The 20,872-nt window shown below is 35.2% G+C and overlaps 2 protein-coding genes across 3 annotated transcripts; one reads left to right on the top strand and one right to left on the bottom strand.

Annotated features, from left to right (window-relative positions):
- The first annotated feature begins 301 nt into the window (after positions 1–301).
- On the top strand, positions 302–1,080 carry LOC146537703 (gamma-aminobutyric acid receptor-associated protein). Its single transcript, XM_085188355.1, has one exon. It carries the CDS (start codon positions 431–433, stop codon positions 782–784), a length of 354 nt encoding a protein of 117 aa, XP_085044481.1. The 5' UTR covers positions 302–430; the 3' UTR covers positions 785–1,080.
- Positions 1,081–3,122: 2,042 nt separating this feature from the next.
- Positions 3,123–20,781, bottom strand: Mgtor (nuclear basket protein megator). Of its 2 annotated transcripts, none has more exons than XM_085188346.1 (13): positions 20,479–20,781; positions 13,594–18,483; positions 13,282–13,490; positions 12,311–12,400; positions 11,887–12,207; positions 10,743–10,871; positions 9,442–9,546; positions 8,140–8,254; positions 7,385–7,484; positions 7,022–7,218; positions 6,634–6,734; positions 5,749–5,836; positions 3,123–3,646 (listed from the first exon to the last, which is right to left on the bottom strand). In XM_085188346.1, the coding sequence occupies exons 1-13, from the start codon at positions 20,654–20,656 to the stop codon at positions 3,564–3,566; spliced, it is 6,606 nt and encodes a 2,201-aa protein (XP_085044472.1). In that variant the 5' UTR covers positions 20,657–20,781; the 3' UTR covers positions 3,123–3,563. The 2 variants fall into 2 exon arrangements, with proteins under 2 accessions (XP_085044472.1, XP_085044473.1); XM_085188347.1 differs by having other exon boundaries at positions 6,640–6,734.
- Between the last annotated feature and the right edge of the window lie 91 nt (positions 20,782–20,872).

The following is a 20,872-nucleotide window of genomic DNA, read 5'->3' as shown; positions in this document are numbered from 1 at the left end:
TTTGTATTTATAATATATAATGAGTATAAAGCACTTTTTAAAGAGTGATAAATGTAAAACTAGTATTAAATCATATTTCGATACGGTAATAGATTGTTTTATATTTTAAGTCGAGAGCATTGCTAAAATGCAACTTCAAAATCTAAATGTTTCTTCAAAATCTCAATCTGTTCTGTTTCTATCCACCACATTTAAATTTCTTTTATATACAGAAGAAATATAGTACGGTGCTTGATTACACTATGTGTAATACAGATTACACAGGCTTGAACTGAATCTATGAAATCGTATTCTTTTGTCTGTCGCTACTTGTCATATCAGCTGATTGCGTCATTGCATTGTAAAACAATAACGCAAAAACAAAAAACAAGTCGCAATATCTGATTTGGATTCATCGTCTTGCAAATTTCAGAGAGTAAACTCAACTAAAATGAAATTTCAATACAAAGAAGAACATTCATTTGAGAAAAGAAAGACTGAAGGGGAGAAAATACGTAGAAAATATCCGGATCGTGTACCAGTGATTGTAGAGAAAGCCCCGAAAGCAAGATTAGGGGACCTCGATAAAAAGAAGTATTTGGTGCCATCCGATTTGACTGTTGGGCAATTTTATTTTTTGATCAGGAAACGAATTCACCTTCGCCCAGAAGACGCACTATTCTTTTTTGTGAATAATGTTATTCCTCCAACATCTGCTACAATGGGATCCTTATACCAAGAGCATCACGATGAAGACTTTTTCCTGTATATTGCATTTTCTGACGAAAATGTTTATGGCTATTGATTTCGTGTAATTAAATTTCACTAAAAATACCATATGCACTTCTCTTTCCATATGGTCTTCTAGATGTAAGGCTTAGCAATATTATTGTATTATGTTTTAAAAGGTAATAATTGATTTTAATTTGCAATTCCATCTCTTATACTTGTATGCAATGTTATTATTATTATTATTATAGAGAAATTTCACTCATCACATCTCACCTTCATGGGCGAAAGTATTTCATGGTTTCATTTTCTTTGTTTAATTATTAAGAGTGTATCATTTTATGTATTAAACAATAAATATATTTAAAACAATGTGTATTTTTAATGTTTTATAGACCCAGTTAATGAAACTTATAATTATGTGCATACCTACATTATATTTGCATAAATACATTTAAAATGCATTAAGAGCTTATGGTATAATTAGCCTAATAACAGAGGAAAATTCATGGCAATATTCCCATTTTTATAAGACAAAAATTTCAATGATATCAGTGAATAAATTATACAAGTCACGTTATGACCTCGAACATGTAGAATTATATTAACTACTTATTAAAAGTAAGGTTTGCAGTTTTGTACTATACGGTTTACTTACGTATAGACCGTATAATATTATATCGTAATATTTTTTGCTTCACTTTTTCTTGTAATAGGTATATAGATATGTTGTCGAATAAATGAGATTAAGTAATAAGTATTGTTAATAAATAGATGTTTATAAAAAAATAATATAATGATTAATTACGTGTATTCTAATGGAATTAGTATATTGTTATCAGAAATAATATTTTGTATTAAATATCTCGATATTTCATACAAAATTTCACGCATGCGGCGTAGAAGAATCGATTTTGATAGTTCGAGATTATCATATAATCCATTGACAAAGTATAATTATATTGATACAAAGTTTTGAGAGTTAACGTTAACAGATAATTTGTTGTAGGTATAGAACGACGATTTTGTCTTTGACAGAAGAATCTTTTTTCACAAAGAATCTTTATTAAGTCTTTTCTCAACATAATCTTGTCGTTTAGGTGTCAACCTCGACATGAAATGAGAGTGCTTTGAGATATTATAACAGGCTGCGTTGATGATGTGTAATGTTCTTTGAATGAATATAATAATATATAGATACCAAGTGTACCTATACTTCTACAAAAAAAATTCTTGAAAAACAATTTTTTTAGGAATTCCTTCTATTAGACACATATTTTACTAAACTTATTAGATATATACCATTTCATTAGTCCTGTCAAATTAAAATAAATGTCGAATTCCTACTACCTACTTTGATTGCATATCTAAAGACAAAGTTTTGCGTCAAATATATCTAGGAACGTTCACCTAAGGGCCATACTTACATTACATCTAAGCGATGCTCCAAAGCAAACCACAAGAATAGTACAAGGGAACCAAAAATAATAATGTTCATTTTATAATATCGTTACAATCCTCAGAAACTGGCACGGAAATCCTCATAGCCGCCGCCGCATAGTCATGGGCATAGGAATAGGTTGACCCGGGTGGTAGTGCCTTATCCAGAATAAGTGCTGCCCACCCCAAAAATTTTATTAACAAAAAAATTAAATTGAAAGCTAAAGTTCAGGCCCCCACTAGAAAATAACTCTACATATACCCTGTGCATACCTAATAAAAAAAGGTAATATTAGAATGAGGAGTGAGGATTGAACCCACAAGCATTGCGTAAACGTAAACAGTCAGTTACGCAGTCCTATCGCGCTATGTAATTTATTTTACAAATAATACATTTTATTAATACAGGTAGGTGCTACATTCCAATGAGACCATTTACCTTGTTGTCTTGTCTTCGATTAGATAAGAATTACATGTAATATTATTTATTATTGTTTTATTTAATTTATTTAAGCCCCCGATGAACCAAACAGATTTTTTTTCAGCTTCGAGGATTGCGTGTGGAGTATCGCAACTTAACACTTCCCATTTAATGAATGATCTCCTCTACCCCAAGGTTGCCTGGAAGAGATTGCTCATTTAGCAATAAGGCCGCCTGTTGTACTATCATAACAATATTATCTCTCTTGATTGTGATACATGTTTGGTTTACAATAAAGAGTATTTTACTTTACTTTACTTCACTTTTGCCTTGGTATTAGAGCGAAGAAAAGAAATATTCATAAATTCAATTTTTTCTTCCGAGTGTGGATCGAACCCACAACCGAATTGCGACATCGTCGCGATAACAAGACGCTTACGCCGACGACGGCCTCGATAGAAAATTATTGTGCATGGTTCATTTTAATCTTTAAAATTATATTATGTTGCGAATTATTCTAAAAGAGTGGGATATGTTTATTGAAATAAGGGAATATAATTTAAGATCGTTTATTTATTTTAAATCTACATTAAAATAGTTTAATAATTAAAGTATGGAAATGTTTATCTTACGACGATGCAAATATGCGTTTAAGACTAAAATTGAATTGGAATATATAGTTACTGATAGTCGACATTTTCAATGTAATATCCATGAATGTCAAACGGTACACATTTTTTTTATTTATTTTGTTATGTCAATACAATTGTTTCAAACTGTTTTTAACCATTTTCTATTTAAACACCTGCTATGACGCATGTGCGGATAATTGAAGCACGTATAAATTGTTTACACTTAAATATTAATAATTATAAGTAGAAGTAGGAATATTCATGAATATTGAAATAACATTACCACCATACACCTTCGTGAATTATAAAAGAACAGTCTGTAAGGTTTCTCTTAAACAAATAATTTGATTCCGGTAGTGTAATTAAAACCTAGAGTAGTTGTGCGATCTCCTCGGTGGTCGTCCTCGGGAGCGCATGCCTCGGCCGCGAGCTCCACTCTCGCTATCTGCGAATAACACAATGTAATTGCGACTTAAAAACATTATCAATAGTTCAAAAATACTTCTAGAACAGAAAAAAATATCAATTATTACTTTTAATTTTTACTGGGAAAAACTTAAATATGCTAATAAAATTAGTGAGGAAAACTTTTTTTTAGAGATATTGACATTTCAATGGCTTGTTTTTGGACGGGACGGACGTTGTCTCTAACGGATCCAGCCTCCTGAAATTTTCAATTAATCTCCTCACCGTCGATAAGGTTAAAACACTTCCGACTGACTGTTAGTTTTGACATCCTTTATTTATGCCATTGATTGAGTTTGTTAATGAGGATACAACTGTGCTGTGTATACTTATACAGTAAATAAAACGGTGTTTATAAGTAGTTAGGATCTGCCACATGCTTTGTACAGCGGCGGGTGGAACTGAGCGAAGCTATGTTGCGCAAAATTTTGCGAAATTTAGGTTTGCCCGCACGCGCCGGGTCAGGTTAGTCAAAGTTCATTCTGCGCGCGTGAATTTCAAAACGTTCCACAGCTTAACTCTATGGGACACATTTTGACCATTTATCCAAAAACTACGATTACAATTATCACCAAACTACTTCGCTGGGATCACAATGGGCTGACTCTGGGATCGTTGGGAACATGTGGACGACAATGTTCATTTCAAACAGTTCAAACATCCACAATGTTCCTACAAAATTTCAGAGCTGTAGGTTTAACGGTCTAGGAGTAGCATTACAACGAAACACACTTTTGACTAGTAAGAGAGTAGAATAACTATATACATAGAAATATAAATGGATGACATGTTGCACAATGGATAACAGTTGTGGTCCTATTATAAATTATCCCTGAGGCATTTATTTTGTTTGTGGATTCCGAAAACACTTGTATTGGACATACACAGTATACACTTTTTTTTATAGCTTGACTCTGGTTAGAAAATATAAAGAAATCAATGAAAAAATTGAATTATCCTCCTAAAGATTTAAAAATTTGATTAAGCCTAGCTAAGTTATCTACCAACTATTTAGTTACAACAATTTTACTAATCAGCTTAGAAATTGGCAGTCAATATTTTATTTTAAGTTTAAAGTGCCTTTGGCCTCGAATAATGTAAGTTTGTTACGACGCATTTATTGTCATGTATGTGGCAAGTATTTGTTTACAAAATAAAGAAAAAAAATCACGAAGTTTATGGTAAAAATCTGCTTAGTACTAGACTTTCGGATAAACATAACATTGGGTGCCTAACATTGTCTGTAAACCTCTTGTAGAATCTCTGCGATAATTTAGTCAAGGGGGCAAGGATTTCAATTTAGAGTACCGATGATATGTATTGAGCCTACTAAGACGTAATGAGATTGGAGACTGTTGGAAATATGCGTCGCACATTTCACCTACAGACCTGAGCATGGATAAAATAAAAGCAGACGTCTTTGAGGAGCTATTATGAGATCTATTTATAATCTAAGAGCTCGAGATTTTCTGCGAGATGATGAAGGTATTATTACATTTGCTTCACAATTTGTATACTATAATATTCTGTTTGTCCGACAACATATACAATGTCGTAAAAATTGTGATAGATATATGAAAGGAACCAGAAATATCGATGAGCAGTAAGATAAGCAAGATAATTAAATCCGGCTTCGGGTACGATCGATGAGTCGTGGCAGCCATAAACTTACTGAAGAAAATAATCAAGAATAAAAAAAAATGACAAGGGAGCCAACGTTTATACGGACAGTGAAAAGGCAAAGGCAGACCCCATAATCATATGGCAGCAATAATGCTTAGGACAAAGAGAAAGAGAGAGAGAGGGAGAGCTACCAAAAAGTATTGTAATAAGTTTTATGGTATATTAATAGAAATATTAACATTTTAAGACCTACTTAAAAAAAGAGTTTACTTAACTCTTAGCTCTTTATTAAGATAATTATAAAAAAATAACTAAATAGTAAAATAGACCTAGGTTTAGTAATTTATCAAAGCAGTAATAATGCTTATTATAATTTTTAAAAATACGTATGTAAGTCGACTTATCAAGTTATGCATGCAGCATGGTACAGATATTATAATATATAGATAAAAAATATACCAGCGGCGCGCATCCAGCGCTGGTGCGGCGGCGGCGCGGCGCGTCGCGGCGCTGCGCTCGCCTCCGCCTCTCGCCCCTCTTCTGCTACCTTTACGCAACACAATAAAATAGGATTACCTTTATGACCCACGAGCCTGTGCCTGACCTGCCTGCGCAGAGAACCCATGTTTTATAAAATAACAATATGTTAAAAAAATAAAATAAAAACTAAAACTCATTCATTTATCTTGATTACATTATAATGAAAAAATGTAGTTAATTCACTTTACTTTTAAAATATTTTAAAATTTAAAAAAATCAGTTTCACGCTGTATCTCGCACACAGCAGGGTAGGCAGAACTCAATGCCACGCTTTACCTCGGCACCAGAGCGAAGAAATGGAAATATAAGTTTATATAAATATTTCATCTCCTCGAGATCGCACCCACCACCAGCCGGATTTACAGTCACACTTTGTGCCCCGGCTAAGGGTGTAGAGAGGTGTGCACCAGTTTCACCATTATGAGGAGCTCTTGAGCGGGTTTCCCGTTATTACACAGATTGAGCACTTCCACCCTTCCTAGCATATAGCTCTTGCGCTCCGCTCTGGCCTATAAAGGCAAACCAGAGTCGGGGGATAGATTACAATTCCCCTCCGGATGACTCAGGTCCGTGGGGTCGCCACTCCCCAACAGCTCGCCGCTGCAAGCTGCCCTGCGGGCTTATTATTATTATTATTGTCCTTTTCCCGACTGCTAAGGGAAGGTATTTATGCATTAATTATTATTTATATCTTATATTGAGAATGTCGTGGTGCAACTTATAAAACCTATATACAGAAAAAAAAATCGTCGAATTTTTTGTCGTGCTTGCAAGTTATAATTTGATAGAGAATATTTACAATACCCTTACTTGTTGAGGGGACGATGGCTCGCTACCTTGAGAGCTGACAGCGGCTGCTTCTTCACCACGTGATTCTTCCCACTCACGTGTTTCACCTTCAGTTCCTGAGTAAATAGTTTTTTTTTAGTTTCTCGCTACCTCTCGCATACACCAGGGTAGGCAGAGGTAACCTAGTATTAAGACACTCCGCTACCCACACACTGCCCAATTTTCGAAATATTGCATGTTGAGTTGCGGTGCTGAACGCCGCGATTTGACTTAGTAGCAGAGTGAAGAAATGAAAACAATTCATTTCTCCAGTGGAAATTAAACTCAGAACACCAGTCGAGTTCTTTACGAGAAATGACTCTTCTTCCAGTTTGTTTTGTTTAGTAAGCAAGTTTGAACTTACTGGAGTGCGGCGGCGGCGCGTGCGAGGGATGCGAGGGGTGCGGCGGGGGCAGGGCGGCGGCCAGGTCAGCGTGCGTGTCGTGGTGCGAGGCGGCGCCACCCGCCTCCGCGAACGTGAAGCGCGCCGCGCCCGCCTCCGCGCCCGCTCCCGCCGCGCCCGCCGCACCACCCACCGGCGACACCACCGCCTCGCCGAACCTGAACAGATAAATCGTTTTTTTATATACAATACAACTCTTTGAAACAGTTACATCACGACTGTACCCATGACCATGAACTACTACGAGGTGTTGGGGACAAAAAATATATAGCACTAATATACGGGATGGAAGCGTCACTGCTCCTTTTGCGGGAACAGACTTACCCGTCATTTCGTCTTGGCACATACAGAGTAGGCGTAGAAGGTACAATACTATCATCCCCATCGTCTCCATTATTTCCTCCTATTGATAAAGCTCCGCTGGCTGTAAGAAGGATAAGTAAAATTAAATAAAATAATCATATCATATAGGACAGGCCGTTGTGGCGCAGGGGCGCAAGAGTATGACTGTAACACGACGGTTGCGGGTTCGATTCTCTCGAGGAAATTAAATATTTATTTAAATTTATATTTCCATTTCTTCGCTCTGTTGTCGAGGCAAAGCGCGGCCTAGAAATCCACCACTCAACACGCAATGCGTTCAGAATTCGGTGGGATAGGTTCCTTTTGCATATCCTGCTGTGTGCTGTATCTCAGTGTGAAGCTGATTTTTTTTAAAATTCATATCATATAGATAATGTCGAAATCAGCGTCTATTGCATTCATACACTTTTAAATACCACTGGGGCTTAATTTTAGAATTGGAATGTTGTCGCTAGTTTTAATTTATTCATATTCAAACACGCAAGTGGGAATAAAATATTTAATAGTTTCATTTCTTCGTTCTGGTGACAAAGCAAAGCGCGGTACTAAGTTCCGCCACTCAACACGCAATGCCTCGAGCTCGGAGGAAAGCGGGGAATGGAGTGTCGTGACACTAGAATCTCGTTGCCTACCGTGCTGAACCTCCGCTATGGCGTGAAGCTATTCATTGAATTATATTCAAACCTTCTGGAACAAAAATACAAAATAACATTTACGCTCAGTGCCGCTACTGATGGCTTCGATCTGCTGGTGCGGCGCGGGCTCGCTGTCGGGGTCGCCGCGCGGATCCGCGCCGTCGCCCCCGGCCTCCGGGCTTTGCGCGGGTGATTCCTGTCAACAAAATATTATTTTTAAACATATTTGCTTATATATGTTTTTACAGACTTTTAGAAGAGAAATATGTATTTAGAAAACGTATAAAAATTAATGTAGTGGGATTCGAACCCGTGCTACTTGAAAACCGTACAAGCGCTCTGACCACTAATTCTACTGTTCCTAACAAGCTACATTGAAATTTTTATACGCATATTATTTACCTTATTAGCATCTGATATGTAGTAAGTTTGTTTTTTTTTAAATAGAGAAGTATATTTATTTATTTTTTATACAAAAAGGGAATACATACTGTGTTCAATCATTCCCCGCTTTATCGTGTTAGAGCGTGGGAATCAAAATAACTCACTTCCGCAAGTCACGTTTGCAGTTAGACGTGCACCATGACGGCCGTGCAACATTCATTTGATGGCGTTAGAGCCCCAAAAATGTTATGTAATCAGGCTTTGAAATAAATATAAATAAGTTCATTGCGTCTTAAGAACTAAAAAGAAAAGTATTGGCTAAGGGTACGGACCATATGTATATCTTAGTGAGTGAAATAAAATAAAACAAGGTGCCACTTGATATTCAGCTGAATTAATAACTATTATATTTTAAGTCTACTTAAAATCAAAAACATATTGTCGGCTTAGAGTGTAAACCTACTAATTGGCTGCAATTAAGCAAATTCTCAGAAGGAACAAAAACGTTTTTAAAAAACTATCAGTATATGTATAACGTCAGGTATTTACCATTTCGAAAATTGATTTGTATTCTCTACTATATAAAACAATATATAGGCCAATTTTGTATTTATATTTACATTTTGTATAAGAATTTATGCTTGGAGTTGGATCGAATTCGAAATAAAGCCACATTATCCGCAGAATCGATGACCGTTAGGGTAAGCGCGTTCTTGAGTGGAGACCACGCCTCGGCAATCGTAATGTAGGATTCTCCAGCTAGATGGGGGTGACGATATTCGGAAAGTGGCCGGCAACGGCTGGATGATCGAGCTCAGTGGCGTGCCATTGGAGAAGCCTATGTCAAGCAGTGGTCGACGACAGCCGATGACGATGATGATGATGATGAAAATGTATGAGTACATAACAACAAGAATCAAATTTAGAAGATTTACAACAATCTAAACCGACAATGTTATACTTTATTTACTAATAATTAATAAGTAAAAAGTAATGTACCTGTTGTGCAACATTCTCTCCATCATCACCTTCCACCTCCTCTTCTTCCTCGCCACCTTCAACTTCTTGTTCTTCTTCCATATCCTCTTCGTCCTCTTCTCCCTCCTTAAACAATTTTATGGCATTTATAATGAGCTACTGACCTTATAAATAATTTGGTTATTTTTTAATTCAAATTATACAAAATATTTACAAAAATGGTGGGGTATGTGTTAAACTGATGTATAAGATATATTATTGTAAAGGTTCATAATTTCATTTCTAAACTCTGTTCATTACTTTTTGCGTGAAAGTGGAACAAACATCCATCCTCACATATTTGTCACATTTATAATATTAGTATAGTTAGTAAGATTAAATATATAATATAAATGTAGATTTTAGTATTTTATTATTGTATTATTTTGAAACTAGCGGCCCGCCCGCGGCTTCGCCCGCTTGATCTACATGATTATTCATGTAATAAACAGAATTGACTGACAGTCAAATTTGTTGATGTCAATGAATAATTTAATTTACTCATTCAGAAACAGAAATATTCTTTGTAAAATAATTGTAATACGTAATATGCAATATATTACAAAACATATCGAAATCGAATCCAAAATATATAATATCAAATAAATGAATATCGAATCGAAAATCTTTAATTAAGAATCTCCTCCTTGTTTTGAAAGCCGGTTAAAAATACGGATGTATCATAAACAAATACTGATTTATTATAAGCATATAAGTATAGATATGGTTTGCTATACATTTGCAGGCAAACTCATGCCTTGAATTCCTTCAAATGCCGATAATTTTCAGTTTCACAAACTTTAGATGTTAAATTGAGTTCAAACAAACCAATTAGTGAAAGTGTAAAGTAAATCGGTTCAGTACTTTCGGAGATAACCGTGACCATACATACAGACAGACAAGAAATTTAAAAAAAAAAATTACTTTCTACTATTCTTTTTAAGTGTCCCTCTATCCATTTCAGTCAAAAATACTAAATGTATAGACAAAATACTTTTACTGTTTTATTATAAGTACACATATATTGCCACGCTATCACCCTAGTCGAAGAAATGTCACTTGTTACATTTTGCCTAATCTTGTTTAAAAACTATCGTTAGTTTATGTTAATCAGAACACCATAAACAAAGAACAACAACAACTAGATTTTGTTAAAACAATAGGTAACGATTACTGCAAAAATGTTATTTTATTATGTTGTCTCTTTTAATGTAATTTTGGCCATTAAGAGAAAAACACGCTATTGTAGAATTACAAATAAAAAAAAAAACTTATTGTCATACCCGATACATAGTGCCGGTACATCTTTCGTCGTCCTCCTCAGAGTCCACCACAATGACGCCTTCGTCGTCTTGGTCGCAACGCGAGGACGTCGGCACTTGGTATTCTACTTCGACTGAACGTTCGAAACCCTATTTCATAATAACGACAATAAAAATACGTACAATTCCAATGTTTTTTCTGAAGCTGAAAAAGAAAATGTAGTGGATATTTTCTTTTTCAGCTTCATGCTGTATCTCTCCTAGATTCTAGCGCTCCGACATGACACTCCGTCCGCCCATATTCCGCCGTATTTTCGAGGCGTTGCATCGGTACCACAGTGAAAAAAGGAAAATATTAAGAAATAATAATTCATTCCCCGGTATCAATGGGAATCAAACCCATAAACATTGCGTTACAGTCACTCGCTTGTGCCCATACTCGACAACGGATTTTTAATTCATAATTTATTTAGATCTTTATAAAAAAATATGTATGACTAATGTCTAGCAGGGCTATGATTAGATTAAAAAGAATGGAAGCCGACGCCTTGAACTTCCTTTACTTTTAGGTCGTAAGGTCCTTCCTCCATATAACATCATTAAAATTAAATATCGACAGATCAACTTGGGCGGTGGTTAATACTAACTTTCACACACTGTTGAAAGAATATTTCACAAGTAGATTTTTTGTACCTGTACCTTCTATTTTAAAAATTACAAATGCATACAAGGAATAAAAAGTAATTTTCAATCATTACCACAGCCTATCTGCCTAAGCTAATTCACGACCTGTGCTAGGGATACCTTTACAATATCAAAATATTTGTACTCAATAAATATTATCTCATCTCTATCATGATTATAGTAGGCTTTTAAAAAATGCAAACACTTATTCAAATGTCAGTGTTCCCCCAATAATAGATTTTCTCATATACTTTCGACGTATCTATAGATATAACCAGAAAAGAGTGTGAGTGTGTTTGTGCGTTATATGAGGGATGATGCGAAATAATGTATGCATTATATAAAGATAGAGTCAAAATATTTATATACAAATGAAAATGGGAATTTTTTATCAAAAAAGAATTATGTTGAATTTACTGCTATAAATCACTGTAAGCTGCCAAGTGAAATGGGATAGGTACTGAGAGTGAGGTATACACACCTGCACTCGGGTGCGCTTGGCCGCCAGGGGGCGCTGCTGCAGGCGGCGCTTGGCGGGGCGCGCGGGCGACGTGGTGACGCCCGCTGCCGCCTGCGACGTGCTCACGCCGGGGGCCGCGTGCGACGTGCTCACGAGCGGCGCGTGCGACGTGCTCACACTCGCCGCACCTCCCGTGCCCGCCGCGCCTGCCACGCCCGCGGTCGCGGCGGGCGCGGGCAGCGGCGCGGCGCTGGGGGTGGGCGCGGCAGAGCTCGCAGGCGCCGGCACGCTGCCGCTGGCGGCCGCCGGCTGCTCTATGCGCGGCATGACTAGGGCCACCGCCTGCAAACGATATTCATTATCAAATTGGTGTCGTTAATAAATTAAAATAATTAAATCGTTAATTACTCTGTCTTGTACTGTTATTATTAAATACATTAGTCACCTGCTGAGGTCCCTGGGAATGTGAAGAAGACTGAGCTGCATTGTCGCTGGACCCTGAGCTACCCATACCTGCTTCACTTGTGTCCATATCCTATAACATTTTAACAATTATCATATATAACTATATTATTTTACGCACCTACGTTATACATATATTGTTAATTATTTTAACCCTGTAGAACACCCAATACCTCACTGGGGACCTCACTGAAACAGGTTCTTACTCCTTTATGAAAATGTATTTTGAAGACGTATTTTTGTCGAAGATTGAGCTAAACTAAACTAGCTGTATCCCTAGCGGGGTAGTCAGAGAGAGCGGAGCGCCAAACGCTATGGTCTCTGCATACCTCTTTCGCCTCGTCCACTGTCATCAACCTCTTCATATATGCCCTTCGTTCATTCTCCCTGTGAAATCCTCGCTAGTACCTGCCATTTTTTTCATTGTGGATTCGATCAGCTAAACTGACTCTGAATATCTCTCCTACGAAGAGACCGCATTTCCACAGCATTCATCTGTCTGTCATTCTTCTTCTGTGCGCTTTTATACGTGAAACGTTTCATTGCCGTATAAAAGCGTTTGTACTAAGACTGCATTGTGTCCGGCCTAACGTGAATCTGTGCTGACGTTTCGTCGTCTCAACAATGCAGCTACCGTTAGTTCTGTCACTGGCAGCAATGCGCCTTTCTACATCTATTTCTTATCTGCCGTCTCTATTAAACATACTTTCCATATCAAGAATTTTTTTGTGAAAGGCCAAAGACATGGATGAAAACCAAGTTATATATTCAGATTTTGAAATTATTTTTCACATTTGAAAATATATTTTTTTCATCATATATTTAATTAACTCCGGGAGGAAAAACAGTTAAGAATTTTGTAACGTGTAAAGTATCAAAATTCTTAACTGCTTTATTATAGCGTTTGTTTATCAGAAATATATAAAATAAAAATATATGGGAACCAAAAATAACCTGCGTGGACTCTGGTGGAGCTGCGGAGGTGGCGGTCGCAGTAGAAGCAATGGCTGCTCTCGCTAAGGGACGTGAAGACGATGTCGGCATGTATTCTGTGCTATGGGCGTCGTGTGGCGCCGTCGGGCCTACTTGGGCCATGGGCCGGATTGATGCCAATGGCGTCTCGCCACCTCGCCGGCTTGCTGATACACTTTGTTGTGCTACACCTAATAAATTATTATAATATTACTTATAATATGTATATTTTTTCATAATTTAGGAAAATCTATGACCATCATTATTTTATTAGAGAAGGGAAATACAACTCACCAGCCATAGGCTTAATATTGGCAGTAGGTGGATCTGTAGTTGTTTTTTCAGCTGCAGTTTGTTGTTTGGATCCTGATGTTTGGCTGGCTAGTTGTCTTTGAAGCATATTCACTTTTTGCATAAGGGCTTCTACTTCTCTATTCCTTTCTGCTTGGGCTTCCCCACGTTCTTTCTCCATTCGTGACAAACGCCCTTCATATTGAGACTTTATTAGTTCTAATCTAGCGTCTTGCTCGTCGCGGGTACTTTGTTCTACGCTGTCAATTTTATTACGCGATACATCTAATTCACGGGTGAGAGTATTCTTTAATTCTGTTAATTCAACAATTTTACTCTTGGCCTGTTTGAGTACTTGTTTTGCTTTTTCTTCTCTATCCATATTAACAGATTTAAGAGTTTCCAGCTCTTGTTTCAATTTTTCATTATTAGCTTTTTCTGTTTCTAGATTAACCTGAATTTCATTTAATTGGTCTTGTATTTTTTTATTTGTCTCCTCTAAGACAGCTCCAGCGGCTGCTGCTTCACCTTCACTCTTTTTCTTGTCTTCTTCGACAGTTTTCACTACTTCTTCCCATTGAGCTTTATACTTTTTAGCTATTTTTCGGATTTGCATTTCTTTGTTTTTAATATCATTTAAAGATGCTTCTTTGGCAGAAAGTTCTTCAGTGAGTTTAGTATTTGTCTCTAGAAGGGATTTATGTTCTGCTTTAATTTTTGTTAATTCTTCAGTCACACGTGCCATATCGTCCCTAAGTACTTGCATATCTTCATTAAGCTTCTTATTTTCTTCTACGATGGCTTTTTGTTGACGAGAAAGTACAGTGTATTGCTCCTCTAATTTTGATTTTTCAACTTTAAGAGCACCCAGTTCTTCACTAACTTTCTTTACATTTTCTTTTTCATTTGTTAGCATTTTTACTAGAGTATCTCTTTCATTTTGTAGGCGTTTCCAATCTTCAGGGCTCGTTTTATTAGCACGCTCAACTAAAGCATTAACTCGAGTTCTCCATCTTGCGCAATCAGCCTTTAGTGAAGTATTCTCTGATTGCAGGGTCTCATTTTTAGAAGTTAAATCGGCTAACTTGTCCTGTATAGGAGAAAGCTGATCCTCCAAAGATTTTACCGTGGTAGATAACTCTTCAACTCTAATTGATAAAGCATTACGTTCTTCGCGTAAAATTCTATTACTGTCAGTCAACGCATTTAGCGTCTCAACTTTTCTTAGAATATCCGATTGTTTATTAACAGTGACCATGCTTACTTCAGATTTCTCTCTTTCTGATGCTAGAGCTAATTTACTTTCATCTAGTTGTTTTTCAGTTATTTCTAATTGAGATCTTAGCCTCATTGTTTCAGCTTGTAATATGTCAAATTTAGCCATAGCTATATCTTTTTCTTTTCTTAAGAATTTTACGATTTGGAATATTTGTTCAGATGATTTTGCATCTTCTTCACTTATAGAAACATTCATGGACGAATCATTAGCCGATTCATTCATACTTTCTGAACGAGACCTGGAAGCATGAGTGACTGATAACTGTGTACCCAATGCTTGAATTTGATCGTGTAGTAATGAGTTCTGATCATTTAAATTTTTTAAACGTTGTGACAATTGTTCGTTTTCACTGTTAAGTATTTTTTCTCTTTCATTCCAAGCTAATTTCTCGCTTTTCAATTTTTCCATTGTGCTATTTTTCAAAGCAACGAGTTCATTAAGTTGATTTTGTGCCTTAGATAAATCTTCTTTAACAGCAGATAAAGTTTGAATATCAGTAGAATGTAATATCATTTCATAAGTATATTTTTCTTCAGCTCTTTGTACTGCTTCGGATAATTTAGTTATTTCGCTTCGAGCTAAATCAACTTCATTTTTACAAGAAGTAAAGTTAGCTAAAGCATTCTCTAACTCTTCTTTAGCGATTGACAACTCATTTCTCAATGCCGTATTTACGGTGGAATATTCTCCATTACCTTGAAGTGACAATTCAGCTTCTAACTCTGAGCACTTATCTTCAAGATTTTGCAGTTTTGTTGTATTTTCAGACAGCTTAGCTTCTGTAACCTTTTTATAATTTTCATATTCACTATGCAACGTTTTCAGTTCTTTTTCAGCACTTTCTGATATATCACAATATTGTCTGATATGTTCTTTTGCAGTATTAAGTTGTTCTGTAAGTGATTTTATTTCCGCATCTCTATCAGTTACTTTATTTTCAAGTTCTTTAATTTTTTTTATCGTATCCAAGGATCCGTCGCAGTTGGGCGCAAGAGCAACCTTGAGCCTTCTGGCGATATCTTCATTAGTTTTATTTTTTTCTATTAAATCATCTCTTAATTGCTGAATTTCTATTCGCATTTTGTCGGCTGCATCTTTTTCTTCTTGCATGCGGGACTTAGCTGTATCAGTTTGACGTTCCAGATGGGCAGCTAATTCTCTAAATCTATCTTGTTCTTCTTGTAATCTTCTTCTCAAAGCAGCGCACTCTCTGGTTGCTTCATCTAACCGAGTTTCAATTTTAGCACGATTTTCGGCTTCGACGCGTTCTAAACTTGCTTTGATTAACTCTAAGTTTTTCAGAAGCAGTGACTGGCCTTGTCTTTCACGATTAAGAATTTCTTTTTCAGTTTGTAAACGTAACTCGGCGTCTTTAACTAATTTATTTTCTAATTTTAGGTTTTCAACTTGTATTTCCGCAGCAGCTAGTTTCCCTTGTGAATTTAATACTTCATCTCTCAGATGCTGTAAGGAAACTTCATGCTTAGCAATTGTTGTATTATACGCTTTGTTTTTGTCTTCTAAAGATGAAATTTGTTTTTTGTAAGTTGCTATATTGGTTTGTAATATTTTCAACCTCTCGTTATTATATTCCGATGTTGAAGCACATTTACTATTTGCAGCTGATAGTTTGGATATTTCCTGTCTCATATTATCTATTTGCTCAAATAGCATTCTTTCATTTGTGACTTTTTCTTCCTTATAAGTCTTGTATTCTTCTTTTAAAAGTTCCAAGTGCTTTTCAGTTTCTTTATATTTTACTTCAAAAGTAGAAATATCTGGAGTTCCTGGTTTAGAAGGTTTTTCTTGGGATGTATCCATTGCAAATGAGTCTCCCTTTTCTAAATCTGAAGTATCTAAGACAATGGAACTTTCAAGACGCTTTCCTTTCATATGATCATGATATAACTTTTTGAACATGTCTCTTTGTCTTATAAGACCATTTACCATTTTAGTTTGTCTGTCTTGAGCTTCCGTCAATTCTGTAACTCTTTGTTTCAAAGATTCAATTTTATTTTCCATTTCTCCACTTTCAAACTGTTCTTTGTGACGTTCTAGCTCTTCTTGTTTATCTGTCAATTCACGAATCATTCTTAATAATTTCTGATTATTGGCTTGCAATTCTTGAATATCGCTGAACGTTACTAATGTTTTAGATATAATTCGCGAGGAATTCGCATCTGTAGCATTTGTAGTATTAGTTGTATGCGACGTATCATGATCTCCATTAAGCAGCCCACCTCTGCTATGTTCTATCTCCTTAAGCAAAAAGCAAACCTGTCTTCCCAAATCAGCTAGTTCTCCTTTTAACCTATTATTTTCCCGATTATAATGATTTGCAATTTTTGACGATTCGCTGTAATCGTCTCTGAGTCTATTACATTCAATTACTAATGATTCTATTTGTTGTGTTAATGCCGCATTGCTTTCTAATGCTTCAACATATTCTGTTTTTTGTTTTTGTAATAATGGAGCTTTTTCTTCCAGCTCTTGGACAATTTTATTTATGGTCACATTAAGTCGTCTGTTTTCTTCTTTTTCTTGGCTTAATTCATCAGTTACTTTTACTAATTGAGAATAAATCTGTGTCAGTGACATTCCTGATTTCAAAAGCTTACTAGCAGTAGCAGCAGATGGTGCTAAATCACTCAAAGCCATATCTAAATTTTGTGCAGTAGCAGCTTTCAACAAATCATTTGCATGCTCCAGTTCATTTTTTAAGGATGAAATAATTTCATTCTTTTTCTCCATCAACTCCTCATGATCAATTTCAGCCTGTTTGTGTTTTGTTTCTAGCTCTCCATATTTTTCAGTGGCTTCATTTAACAACTTTTGTAATTCACCAATGCCCTCAGTCAATTCTGTAGTTTTTGCTTCTGCGTCGTCGTGCATTGTCTTGAATAAATCAGCTAATTTAGTTTTTGCATCCAATTCCTTTTTGTAGTTTTCAGACATCTTATTTTCAATGTCCCGTTGTTCTTTTAAACGTTGTGTAAGATTTTCAGCACGGTTGTTTAAGTTCTTTTTTACTTCATTTAATTGTTCAATAGTTTCAGTGGCTGCATTCAATTCTTCAATTTTTTCGGCTAGCTGTGTTTCTAAGCTAACCATCCTACTTGTGTTATTCAAACGAACTTTTTGTAATTCAGATGTTAGCCTATTAACTTCTTCAGTTAACGCTGTAATTTGAGAATTTAATAGAACTCTCTCCTGATCTAAACGTTTTTCACGATATTGAAGGGATAACTCTTTACTCTGTATTTCATCATTTAATACAAGCGCTTCACATTTTGAATCAATAGCAGCACGGAGTTGTTGAGATAACGATGTTTCATTTGCAGTGAGCCTTTCTATTTCAGCATCGCGCCTTTGAAGAATTCTAGTCAAATCGTTTCTTTCGTCGATTGCAGCATCTCTTGAACTTTTAAAGGATATAACTTCATTTTCAAGACGACAAATTTTTTCACGAGCTTTTTCTAATTCTGAATTGAGAGATCCAACCTGCTTTTCTAATTGTTCAATAGTTTCATCTGTAACTAATAACTTTTTAGCTGCTTCTTCATATTTTGCAGTCAGTTCTAAAATGGTAGCTTCAGAAGTAGTTATTTTCTCATCTAAAAATAAAAAAGCTACATTAAACACAATGTTATTCTTATACGCAAATTACATGGAATAAATTAAAGCAAAATAGAAATAATAAAAGCAGATTTGTAAAATAATATTTAACTCTCAATAAACTTAAAATTACAAGTAATACTATGCAAACAAGGTATGCCATTTCATAATTAGAACTACTCAGAACAAAAATGCAGTGGTCTCAAAAGTGAATTACGTTCACAATACATACATACATACATATGTATGTATATATTGTAAACATAATTGACAATTATGTTTATCCTCTAATAAATCAACTTCACACTATATTCTGCACACAGCAGGGTAGGCAGAGGGAGTGTTAAGATACTCCGTTCCTAGCTTTCCGCAGAATTTTTAGAGGCATTGCGTGTTGAGAGCCGGAACTCAACGCCGCGCTTTACCTTGAAATCAGAGCGAAGAAATGCAAATTAATAGATAAATATTTCATTTCCTCGAGTGGGGTCAAACCCCCACCTGTCACGTTACAGTCACACCCTTGTGCCCCTGAGCCCGACACCCTTTATTTTCTGATAAATTAAAAAAGTCCTTTAAATTCTATCTAATTACTAAATAAAACAATACTGTTTTATTTAGTAATTAGGAGGATCAGGAAAATCGCTCACATAAAAATATTTAAAGGAAAAATTGTAACCAAATTATACTTACAAATAAAGACATAAATTTTGTGTAAATTTGAATTCAATTTTAGACACCTATTTGTTCCCTTTACTTCTATTTAATTTATGGTATTTTTTTCTAAATACCACCTTACCTTACATCCACAAATAGTTAAGAGGATGACATATTTAAAGGAAAAATTGTAACCAAATTATACTTACAAATAAAGACATAAATTTTGTGTAAATTTGAATTCAATTTTAGACACCTATTTGTTCCCTTTACTTCTATTAATTTATGGAATTTTTTCTAAATACCACCTTACCTTACATCCACAAATAGTTAAGAGGATGACAAAGACAATATAAATTTGACAAGAGACAATAGCCAAAGGAAGGAATTTTTACATTGAAGTGAAGTGAAGAGATGAAATATTAATTTAAATTTATATTTTAATTTCTTCGCTCTGGTGCGGCGTTGAGTTCCACCACTCAACACACAATGCCTCCAAAATTCGACAGAAAGTGGGAAACAATGTCTTAATACTAGGTTCCCTCTGCCTACCGTACTTACTGTGCCCCTCTGCTTACCGTGCGTACTGCTGTGTGCGGGTTACAGCATGAAGCTGAAGATTTTCACAAACTCATTTTGCAAATAATGGATGACGATAAAGATATGTGAGAGTAATGAATATCACTGAACATTACTAAGTAATGAAACATATGTGAGAGAATATAATTTACTTCATCTTTTTAAATCTAATGTATCATCAATCATATCATCAATTTATAGAGGTAATATTTTTACCAATCATAATAAGCTAATCTTAATTATACATTTACTGCAGTAAGGTACAATATAAGTATTTTTTTTTAAAGAAGTGCAGAGAAACTATTGTATGTTTGTAAGCATTGTATAATGAAAAATATAGTTCAAGGTGCACCTCGAATGATATAAATTTTAAGCTGTATATATATTTCCAAGCTCATATCATCTTTATTCTTATTTCAAACTGGATAAATATTCTTTTTTATGAAAAACAAAGATAATGAAAAACAAAACCATATTAAGGTATTATTCAATGCTTATGTGGCAAAAAATATTTGTATTCCATAAATACATTCACAAATAAGGTAGTATCATTTTTTTTTATTTAAACATGTTAGGCTTAAAAAGACAAATTTTTAAGTGCTAAGTCTGCAATAACTCTCATGATATTTATATTATTTATCTGGTGTATAAATTGTCTTAGCATTGAAAGCATCTTGTTTTATTATTAAAAAAATAACAGACATGCCGTTGTTAAGGGCTAGACTAAAATTTTAATAGATTATAAGTGTAGACCGGCTTACCTATTCGTGATTTGCTGGTTTCGTGTAACGCCTTTGATGTTAAGTATTCTTCAAATTTTTGATCAATATAAACATTGATTTTTTCCGCGATGGTGCTAGGAATATTAGCGATTTCAGTTTCAGATAAGACATTGTTTAAATGATTTTTCCCACCGGCTTCTAGACTCGCGGCTTCCATCTTTGTCACACCGCACAACGCAAATTTGACATATAAAATTATAAAATCAAATGAAATGAAGCTTTTTTTAACAGATTATATTAAGAGCCATTATGCGTTCTGAAACAATGAATAAAAAATAAAAATATAAACAGCAATCATTCTCTCTACTATTTTAAAAATAACATGTTTTATCAAAATAGAATTGATATAAGCTATTATAATCGAATGGATGCA

The sequence above is a fragment of the Heliconius melpomene genome, chromosome 7 (assembly GCF_056956725.1).
Source record: "Heliconius melpomene rosina isolate 202511_hmr_F chromosome 7, ASM5695672v1, whole genome shotgun sequence".
Classification (NCBI taxonomy): Eukaryota; Metazoa; Arthropoda; class Insecta; order Lepidoptera; family Nymphalidae; genus Heliconius; species Heliconius melpomene.
Note: the sequence above shows the minus strand (reverse complement) of the source record. Positions and strands in the feature narration are given on the sequence as shown.